The sequence below is a fragment of the Eptesicus fuscus genome, chromosome 13 (assembly GCF_027574615.1).
Source record: "Eptesicus fuscus isolate TK198812 chromosome 13, DD_ASM_mEF_20220401, whole genome shotgun sequence".
Taxonomy (NCBI): domain Eukaryota; kingdom Metazoa; phylum Chordata; class Mammalia; order Chiroptera; family Vespertilionidae; genus Eptesicus; species Eptesicus fuscus.
The window spans coordinates 22,523,460-22,534,539 of NC_072485.1; the positions used below are offsets into that span (position 1 = coordinate 22,523,460).

Sequence of the window (11,080 nt, forward strand, 5' to 3'; positions counted from 1 at the left end):
CGTGTACCGGGCTTCTAATTATATATATATATGAATTTAGGTGAAGCCACAACAAAAGCATATTGTTAGGTTTGATAGTTTTAATGTAATAGTATGTGACTACAGCCACATCTTTAATATAGGAAACATTTTTAGAAGAGAATTTTAAGTTTTATTCATATAAATGAACATATATGAAATTTAATAGATTTTTCTATGCTTTCTGTTGCTTTGTAGCATTCTGTGATTTTCATTTTTACTCTGATTTGCTTTCTCATTTTAGAAACTTGTCAAAACTGGAGAAAATAATTGGTCTCTGCCCGAACTGGTACATGCTGTGGTCCTACTGACACATTATCATGCTTTGGCAAGCTTTGTTTTTGGTAGTGGCATCAATCCGGAGAGAGATCCAGAAATCTCCAATGGATTCAGACTAATATCAGTCAACAATTTCTGTGTTTGTGACCTCGCTAATGACAACAACATAGAGAATGCATCCCTTACAGGCAACAACTTCGGGGTCAGTTTTCTCCTCTCCTTATTGTTTTGCCTTTATAATTTCTAACATTAAAAATATCTAGAGGGTCCAGCCGGTGTTGCTGAGTGGTTGATCCATGAACCAAGAGGTCACCGGTTCAGTTCCTAGTCAGAACACATGCCTGGGTTGTGGGCTCGATTCCCAATAGGTGGCGTACAGGAGGCAGCCAATCGATGCTGTTTCTCTCTCATTGATGTTTCTAACTCTATCCCTATCTCTGCCTTTCTCTCTAAAAATCAATAAAAACATTTAAAAAATATCTACAGATAATTTATTCTCTGATTAAATATGATATATATATTTGACATATTTTAGCATAATTTTTACTATAAAAATGTAACCTGTACCTGAAATTCTGAATTGTCTTGAAGAGGCTTTTACAGCAGATAGATATCATTACAAATCATAAAGACTAAAACAAGTCTGCATTCCAGTGATCCTAGGCTTTTAATGTTAGGCCCTTTGAACAGCAGATCCTCGAACAGTTTATCTTTGGTCCATAAGATGCTGAACTAACCAATAGCAAATATGTCTTATGACAGAAAAATTAAAGAATTTGAAGCTGCCTCCCTTTAAAAAATAAACCATAATATGATTTAATATATACCAAATGCTAGATTTCTAGATCGAATGTATCTATAAACTTTCTGTATTTACAACTGAGGTAAAAAAAAAAACACAAAAAAAACCTACTTCTGAAAATGTTTAAAGCTGTGATATGATTTTCTTTGGAGTTGGTGGAAAACCCACTTAGGAACTTAGTAATAGTACTGATACCTCTGGAAATAACAAGGTGACTGTGGGGGTGGAGATGTTTACTGGACCCGTTTCTAATACTAATAACACCATCATCCTTCCTGGCTTCAGATTGTAGGTTCCCTAAGTGAGCTGGAGGCCTTAATGGAAAGAATGAAAATGCTTCAAGAAGAAAGGGAAGATGGAGACACATCTCAGGAAGAAATGACCACTCGTTTTGAGAAGGAGACGAAAGAAAGTCTTTTCGTTGTCTCTGGAGATACTTTTCATTCATTTCCTCATTCAGGTGCCTTTTTTTCCACTATCTTTTAGTTGTTCTTGGAACCCTGACAGGCCACCTTCAGTGTTTTCCATGTGGATTTGTAAAAATGATTGTGCTACACGTTCCTTTTATTTCTTTCTCGTCCTCTGCGTTATAGATGGTATACCTTACACTACTGGCTTCCTCTGTTATGTTGGTGCATCTTTGAATATATTGCAGATCCAGTTGGGAGGAATACTCCATACTTTATCCTGGATAAAATGTAATTCAAAGTAGACCAGGTGCTTATAAAATTAGATAGAAATATTTAATTCATCCTACTTTTGTGATTTTTTTTTTCATGATCAGTGAAATCCTGTTTCAATAGATATAATTTTTAAAAAATATCTTCCTCTTTTGTGGGTGGAGAGTGTGTAGGAGGACTATTCTCACTCTGCTGCTTTTCCAGTTAGTTTAAAATTACATTGCACTTGCATTTGCATTTCTTTGGAGAAATCTTTGGAATTTATAAAAATGTATTATTTGGGTTATTTTCTTAGGTTGAATTTGGAGGAATTTATTCCATACTTAAAGCTAGGCTTCTTTGCTGTAGTCTTAAAAACACATTTTTATCTAATACTCTAACAGACTTTGAAAAAGGAGGGAAACTTTTCAATTATGACTAAAAAATATATTAAACACCATGTAGTAAATGTTATTAAAATAGCATAGACTCACTAGAAAGCATAAATCCTTCAAAGTCACCCATCTACATAACATTTATTTTTAAATAGGGTTCCATTTTGGTTTAAAAGGGAGCTTCAAAATGACTAGTCTTAAGACTTGTTAGTCTCATAAGTTCTGAGAGTAATTGATTTGCCCATACTTGTTTATTAACTTTAAACATAGCATCAACCAATAGCTCTCAGAAATTTTACCAGGAAAAATAAGAATTCCTTTTATCATTTCTCATGATGATCTTTTTTTTTTTAATGAAGATTTTATCCTCAAAATTGAGTATATTAAGTACTAGTTTCTCAGAGCTTCTAATCAGTATGAAATCTCCCTCAAAAAGGAAACCTGGTGTTTTAGTTATTTGTTTAATATTTACTCTATAAACATTTCTGCTTTCAGGGAACTGTCATTGCTGGTAAGAAAGACAAGTAATTATAACACATAGTGGAATGTGGGAGGTTTGTGAGCCCAGAAGAGGACCCTGAACCCAGCCTTAGTGGGGGAGGAGTGTAGACAGAAGGGGTGCCCAGAAGATGACTTTCTCCAACCATTTGGCTGTAAGCTGAGTGCAGGGATGGCAGGCAGTGGCTGGGGGATAGGGGAGTTGGTCTAAACGGCATCCACACCTGAGCCAAGGCACAGTGGTAAGGAAATAGGATGCTTGCTTCAGGAACAAATGGCTGTGCGTGTTGTTAGGACAGAAATCATGAGATAGGTAATGGGACAAGGAGCTGGGTAGGTGGACAGGGGCCTTATCATGGTGATTGATCTTTCTAACCTTAAGGAACAGATAAGCTGCCTTAGTTTGGACATGTGGAGTTCCTTTACAACATCCAGTCCAGGGATGTCTGCACAGAGCTTCTCAAACGTTACTGTGCCTGTGAGTCACTGGGGAATCTGGCTGGAGTGCAGTCCGTCTGGGCCAGGACGGGATAGGCCACACTTTCTGTCCCGGCTCCAAGTGGGACTAATGCTAGTCCGCAAACACACTCAGAGTAGTTATGTGACGATCAGGAGAGGGCATTTAGCTCAAGATAAAGTTTTGGAAGTTTTCAGCATATATTTGGGGTTAAAATCAAAATAATCTATAATAATAAAAGGGTAATATGCTAATTAGACCAAACATCCTTCTGGACAAAGCCAGGGTCGGAGGGAAGCAGCCCGGGTCCCGGGTGCCAGAGGAAAGCCAGTGCCAGCAGCCAGGGGAAAGAAGGCCTACTCTTGCACGAATTTTCATGCATTGGGCCTCTAGTTGATTATAAAAGTCATCCAGGTAGAACAAATGAGACAACGAAAAATGAGCCTAGGGCCCTGGCTGGGTGGCTGAGCTGGTTGGAACATAGTCTCATGCACCAAAAGGTGGTGAGTCAACCCATCGATGTCTCTCTGTCCCTCTCTCCCTCTCCCTCTCCCTCTGCCTCTCCTCCCTACCTCTCTTCCTCCCTCCCTCCCTGTCTCTCTCTCAAGTCAATAAAAAAATAATTCTTATAATAGTAATAATGAGCCTAGAGTTAACCTTCTAGGTAAGCCAATATTCTAAAATATAAACATTTTTATTAAAGTTACTAATATCTATTTGCTTTTAGACATTACTTTTTAAGAGCTTCTCTAAGATCACTAGATTTTAAAAGATAGGTTTTTGTTTTTATGTTTTTACTACTGAAAATCTTTCCTGGATCCCAGTTCCTATCTTCCTGGACCCTTGAGCATGACTACTGCCTTCTAAAATGAATTTTTGACTAATAAGTCTTAGACCCTACCCAAAAATTGTGTTCTAATTTTAACAGTAGAGGCTGTATCATTTGTAAATAATTCAAGGAAATAAATCATTTCATTATTTACTCTTAAACACTCCCAGTACTACATTTGCTGGCCACACAAAGATAAGTTAGAAAAATAACTTCATACATTGGCTATTTGAGTCATTTTTGTAAACTTAGCAAAGTTTTAAAATAGAAATTTATTTTTTCCTATGCAAAATTTCTTGGTTTAAAAAAAAGTTAAAAAGTAAACAATTTCTTGGTTTAACCATTGTGATAAAGCATTCCAGATTCTATGGGGAGATTCTAACAATAGTTTTTCAAGTCTTTTGAATAAAATAAATATTTAGAGTGTTATATGAGGGTGATATTCTGTAGCTTGGTAACAGAGTTAACTAGCTTTTATTGTGTTGTGTGGTTTTTGTTTCAAGTTAGAAAGGTGTTTCGTTACTATAGCATAACGTTTTCTGTATTTTATTAATAGCTACTTCTTAGGGGCAGAAGACTGCAGACAAAGTGCAAAATACTATTTCCTTTCAGTTCAGACTTTGAAATATTTATTTAGGTAGAATTAAAGTGAGAGCTTTAGATTTGTTAATCACAGTACTAATTTTAATTTTTTTAAACTTTAACATCTTAAGATAAATTTAGGAAAAAGATGTGTGGTTTGAGAGATCTTTGTATATTTTTTTCTGTAGACAAAATTGTCTAGAAAACAGGTCTCAATTGACTCCTAATTTAAAAATGAATGAATGGATAGTATTCATAGGATACATTTTTATGTTATTTGGTTAGTTACTCTTTATTGTTTAAAGATGTTTAAAAGTCATATGACAATCCAAAAATGTATATGAGCAAAACAAAAACTAACATTAAAGTCAAAGGAACTAGCTAAGTAATAGTCAACTCTAGTATTGATTTTTGGCAAATGAAACCACCAGGCTGTACAGTGTGGGGGGGAAATCACTTCAAGAGAGAAACTGTTTTACAGAGTTCAGTTATCACTCACTGTGCTTGGTTTAATTTTACTTTGCACTCCACAAAACTCCTCGCTTTCATTGTGGCCTCAGCAGTTGCATTTTTTTTTTTATTTTTTTTTGCTTTATTTTGTTGATTATTATGGGACGGACAAGCTTAATTAACCTCATTGGTAAATGTTAAGAGATAATGCATTGAAAACGCCATTTATAAAGCATTTCTATTTACCTGGAATAGAGAACTGGAGCATAAGGAGGAGGCAACAGAGTGGTTGAGGAGTGGGCCAGGGGAGCCTGAGATTTCTCTTTAGAGCTGAAAGTCACTTTGAAGCTTCAGACCAATTTCAGTGATTTAATGTTTACAAGTTTTCCACGTCATCTTAAACTAATCCACATTGTTTTTCTTTATGACACTCAGTACCAACAATAGTATCCATAGTTTATACTTGGTTTACCTATGTCTTAAGTAGATACTTCTTTTACTGTTAATGAAACAAAGAAAAAATAAATAACAGGTACATAGCATAGTACCTGGTATAGAGTAAGTACTCAACAATGCCAGTCTCATTGGTGTAATAAAGGAGTTAGGTAAGAATTTCATACAATATTTCCTAGGTTGGGTAGTCTGGGCATTTGATCTTTCTTGCCTTATTATCAAGCACTCCAATTAGTCCCTGCTAATGACCCAAGGAAGGTCAAAACTTGTTGGAAAAGAATACTTATTGTGAGGCTTTTCATGAAATAACAAAGATTAAATAAAGATAATGAAGGTACTACTAGTTTACCAGGTCTTTCAGATGAATTACTATAATTGCACTTGTTTTTTAAGCCTATCAACACTGTCCATTCAGAGTTATAGTTTTTTGTTATGCCATAAAATTGTTTTAACTATTTAATATATATTTATTTATTAAATATTTAATTTATTTTTAATATTAATTAAAATACTGATAAAATATTCTTTGTGTGGAAGAAACTAGTTTTTTCATTTATTTTTTAAAATATATGTTTATTTTTTATAACAGAAGGTAGTAAATAAAGGTTCATTTCCTTTTAGTGGTTGAAATCAGGGAAAAGTAATTATAAAGATTAACCTAAAAAGTGAGTTAAAAGATAATTATCTTTAAATTAAATTAACATGCATTAGGTTTTTACAATTTCTCAGGGGTGGATTTTTAATATTATCAAGAATGCAGAAATTAGCTGTCTTACGATGGTATTGTAGTCTTCCTATCTTCCTTAATGCCACTTTGATAGTATTCCATTCACAATCTTATTAGCATATTGTTTACTCCATATGTTGTATACCTTTTTTTTTCATGTGCACAGAAAAGCACACATATAGAACTCAATGAATTTTCCCAAACAGAAACCTCCTCTTTGACAACAAATCAACTAATAATAATGGTGACTCCTGAAAGTCCACTGTCCTCCCTGTTGTGTTCCGTTCCTTCTCCTTATATGCCTCCTGGTAAACTAAAAATGAACTCATTTTTCCCTGTGAATCCAGATGAAACACCATCTATCTAATTTTAACAAAATCTGTCTTAACATTCAGCTCACTTAAAGTGCTCTTTACCTTCACCTCTTCTCTTTCCCCACATCCCACTTCATCCCCAGAGAGATCAAAAGTTTAAGCATTTTAACCAGAGGCCTGGCTATCTTCCTTGTCTAAATGTGCTACTACTATTTAGGTATTTTAATTTCATCAATTTTTTGACTGAGTAACTATAGTTAAATGCTGAGATGGCCAGGATTTGGTAATGAAATTGTATTCAAAACTTAAGTAGTAGATATTTTATTTGAATTTAAGCCAGGTAGTCAATATTGTCACTTTGGAAATCCATGGAAAAGCTAAAAAGTGGAGGAAAATGGAGGGGTTTCATTGTTCTAACTATGTGGTTTCCCTAACACTAGATTGTTGTTGCTCTTAGATTTTGAGGATGACATGATTATAACATCTGATGTCTCCCGATACATTGAAGACCCCGGTTTTGGGTATGAAGACTTTGCTAGACGAGGAGAAGAGCATTTGCCAACATTCCGAGCTCAGGTATGAGATGTCTGTATTTCAGAGAAACTAGAGAATACTGTTATTTTAACTGTGACATGTTTAAATGTAAATAAATTGACTTCTAAAGAAATTAGTAGGTCATTTTGATAGTCTGTAAATCACTTTATTTAATCTTGTTTTCAGCCTAGTTTAATTTGATGTCTTAATAGATAGATTATTATTTCAACATTTTCCCCACTAAGAAGGCAAAAGGAAAAGGCTTCCTTCAGTTACGGCGTTATTACATTGTAGTTGTATAATATTCATACCATTTTGGGGGGAGGAACATAGCAGAGAAAAAACCCAGTGATGTATCACATCACATTTATAATAAAAAGACACTTTATAATACAGTCCTAAATCAGTAGCTAATGGCTTCAGAGTTTTCCCCTCCCCACCCTAGAAAAACAATCACAATAATGATGTGACCCCTAAAGAGGGTGCAAATTTGAATTAAGACAAACTCCATTGTGCCTATTTCAGATGATCTGCTAACTGTCCGTGTCATTGAACAGGTTTGGTCACATAAGAATAGTCCAAGATCTTCTGAGGTTCTCCCAGATAAGGGCGTCATTTGCATAGCACTTGACCACAGGGAGAAGCCAGTTTATCACCGACATGCTAACCCCTGAACCCCACTGAGGAAGTAGCATGGCACTCCAATCTACAAACTGATGTGAAGGCTTTTTAGCAAAGCTACAAATTTAGAAATAAATTTGAAATATCTTCACTTTCTTGCTTAAGTAATTATAGTTAATAAAAACTAGAGTTTACTTAAATGAAGAATGCCCATTTTGTAAGTATATATGTTTTACTCTTTTAGGACTATACCTGGGAAAACCATGGGTTCTCCCTGGTGAACAGACTTTATTCTGACATTGGACATCTTCTTGATGAAAAGTTTCGCATGGTCTACAGTCTCACCTATAACACTATGGCCACCCATGAAGATGTCGACACAACCATGCTACGCAGAGCTTTATTTAACTATGTCCACTGTATGTTTGGAATCAGGTATGCTCATTGTGGAGACCAGTTTACACGTTTCTAAAAGAAAATTCTGACACTAGCCTTACTCCTGTCCTGTTTAGGAGTATGTATTTTGGGGAGAAAATACTACATGTGGACTTCGGATTTTGGAAAATTTATTCCATTTTGTAGAAAAGCATTTTTCTATGGTTAACTGTTGGGAATATTAATATGCATGTGTAAATACAGTAGTAACAATTTACTAACGAGGGGAAAAAATATCAGGAATCATTGGAGATAGGATAAAATCAGACTCAGTTTGAGAATCTTTCCTGGAAGAAATAGCAGTTAAAAACCATATATTGTATTCCTTTAGATCACTTTAATAAATCCTGGTTAGTTAGTTAGTTAGTTAGTTAGTTAGTTAGTTAGTTAGTTAGTTATTTTGAATGAATGATAATTAGGGTATAAATAAAACTAGGATAGATTCTTCTCTCATAAAGCTTGCATAAGTTCACATAAAAACACTGAAAGAAAACTGTCAGTCAATGTAAATTAATAGCCTCTCAATTTTTTAAAGATTAGCATTGAGAGGACAGTGAATAAATGAGATTGAAGAGTCTAATCATGGTGTAATCAGGAAAGCTTTTTATTTTTAATGTGCCCTTTTGAGCTGTTTTTTGAGGCTTTTATGGAGATAGATTTGTAGAAAGAGAAATCCCCAGATGTGGATGCATTCAGTTTGACTCTGTACTATGTTCTTTCTGATACAGTATCAGAAAGTCTCTGTGAAGTGGAATTAGAATTTAAGTGAAGTAGTTTCTATAATTTTAACATAAAAAAACAAAATTCCTGAAAAATCAACCTTCTACCTAGAAGACACTACTATGATGATACATAGTAATTGCTATTTACCCACTTACCATCCTAGACAATAAGTTATCACAGAATCATTACATTTTAAAACAGATATTGTACCTACCTAATTAAGAAAAATAAACAGCAATAGAATTTAATTCAGTTATGATAAATGTCATTCATGACAATAAATAACAAATGTTATGGTGACTTCATCTCTGAGATGCTACTAAATAAAGCTATGTAAAATCCTTGAGATACTCTTTTTTAAGTATTGTGTTTGGGTTAAATATTAACTGAAAATATAGACCAGAAATTCTACAAACCCCCACTAATGCATTTACCCTCCTGTCTGCCTCTGTGCCTACTTCTTCTGGCTCCTCTCTCTTATTGTGGATGAACTGTCTATGCTTCTATGCCCTTGGGCACACAGTCCCATCTCCTCTCTTCTTCTAAAGATCCTTATTCTAGCAATCTCCCCTCTACTGCATGATCACCTTTACTCTCGCTGTTGGATCTTTCCCATCTGTATATAAACATGCATTTCTCTCATCTATAAACAGATTCTTTTTTAAAATACGATTTTATTGATTTTTAGAGAGAGAGGAAGGGAGAGGGATAGAAATGGAAACATGGATGAGAGAGGAACAGCATTGATCTGCTGCCTTCTGCACATCCCCTACTGGGAATCAAGCTTGCAACCCAGGCTTGTACCCTGACCGGGAATTAAACCAGAAACTTCTTGGTTCCTCGGTCTACACTCAACCACTGAAACACACTGGCTGGGCTAAAGAGATTCTTTTTCTTCATCCTGCTTTTCCTTCTGACTGTTGCCTCATTTTTCTGCTCCTGTGCACAGCAAATCTCTTTGGTGGTATATTTATTATCACCATTTTCTTAACTCTCATTCTCTCTTGAAACCACTATCTTTTTGAGGTTGCCAGTGATCTCTGTACATGCTACTTCGGTGGTCAGTTTCCAGTTATCATCTTATTTGAGTCATTACTCCTTCCTTGAAACACTTGACTCCTACTTAGGGCTTTATACGTGCTCCTGGTCTTTGCTCAGATGTTGACCTCTCTGAGAGGCCTTCCTATCTAAAATCACAGTTCCTCTCCTCCTAGCCCCCAGTTCCACTTTATCTCCATAGCAGTTCTCACCATCTACATACTATGTTCATCTTTTTAACTTTTTTTTCTCCAGTAGAATTTAAATTCTACTAGACTGTGGGTTTTTGTCTGTTTTGTTCATTTGTGTATCACCGGTGCCTAGAAGAGTACATGGAAAGCACATGGCACATAATAGGCACTCAGTAAATATTTTTAGATGAATTTAATTAATGAGCTTTTGGTATTTGATTACTGGACAATAAGTGTCTCTATTACAGCTTTAGAAGTCAGAAATTTTGATTTTGTCATTATAAAGCTGTTGTCATTCCTCATAGGTATGATGACTATGATTACGGAGAAGTTAATCAATTACTTGAACGAAGCCTGAAGGTTTACATTAAGACAGTGACCTGCTATCCTGAGAGAACTACCAAGCGCATGTATGATAGTTACTGGCGTCAGTTCAAACACTCAGAAAAGGTGTGTTTCATGACTAAACATTATACCATAGATAGATGTTCAGTATGAGAAGTAATGATTATGAAAATATTAATAAATTAGTGCCATTATAGGAATGGAAGTGGCATAATCTAGCCAACTTTTTTAATATATATTTTTAGCCTAGTCTGTTTGCTCAGTGGATAGAGCGACGGCCTGCGGACTGAAGGGTCCTGGGTTTGATTCCAGTCAGGGACACATAGCCGGGTTAGGAGTTTGATCCCTGAGGAAGGGAGAGGGAGAAGGAGAGAGAGAGAAAAACATCAGTGATGAGAGAGAATCTGCCTCCTGCACGCCCTCTACTGGGGATCGAGCCCGCAACCTGGGCATGTGCCCTGACCGGGAATCAAGCTGGTGACCTCTTGGTGCTTAGGATGATGCTCATTCCACTGAGTGACACCAGCCGGGCACAAGAGCCATTTTTTTATAAACAGTTTTCTTGTGAGTTTCACATCATGTGCATGTACAGCAATGCCCAGGCGTGTATATTTGTAAATGAGTCTTCATACACCAGAAAAACCTTTGTGAATGTCTGCTATATGAAAAAAATTTAAAGTTTTTCAGTTGTTTATAATGGTCATTAAATTGATAGCATTTTCATTTCCAG

The 11,080-nt window shown here is 35.5% G+C and overlaps 1 protein-coding gene across 1 annotated transcript in view; it reads left to right on the forward strand.

The window, feature by feature from the left end:
- Positions 1 to 11,080, forward strand: part of SESN3 (sestrin 3) — a 57,095-nt gene that overhangs the window by 38,296 nt on the left and 7,719 nt on the right. The window contains exons 5-9 of the mRNA XM_008149185.3: positions 263 to 499; positions 1,385 to 1,559; positions 6,921 to 7,039; positions 7,863 to 8,053; positions 10,311 to 10,455. Of these exons, the coding sequence (XP_008147407.1) occupies positions 263 to 499; positions 1,385 to 1,559; positions 6,921 to 7,039; positions 7,863 to 8,053; positions 10,311 to 10,455 (867 nt within the window). The remainder of the gene's footprint in view (positions 1 to 262; positions 500 to 1,384; positions 1,560 to 6,920; positions 7,040 to 7,862; positions 8,054 to 10,310; positions 10,456 to 11,080) is intronic.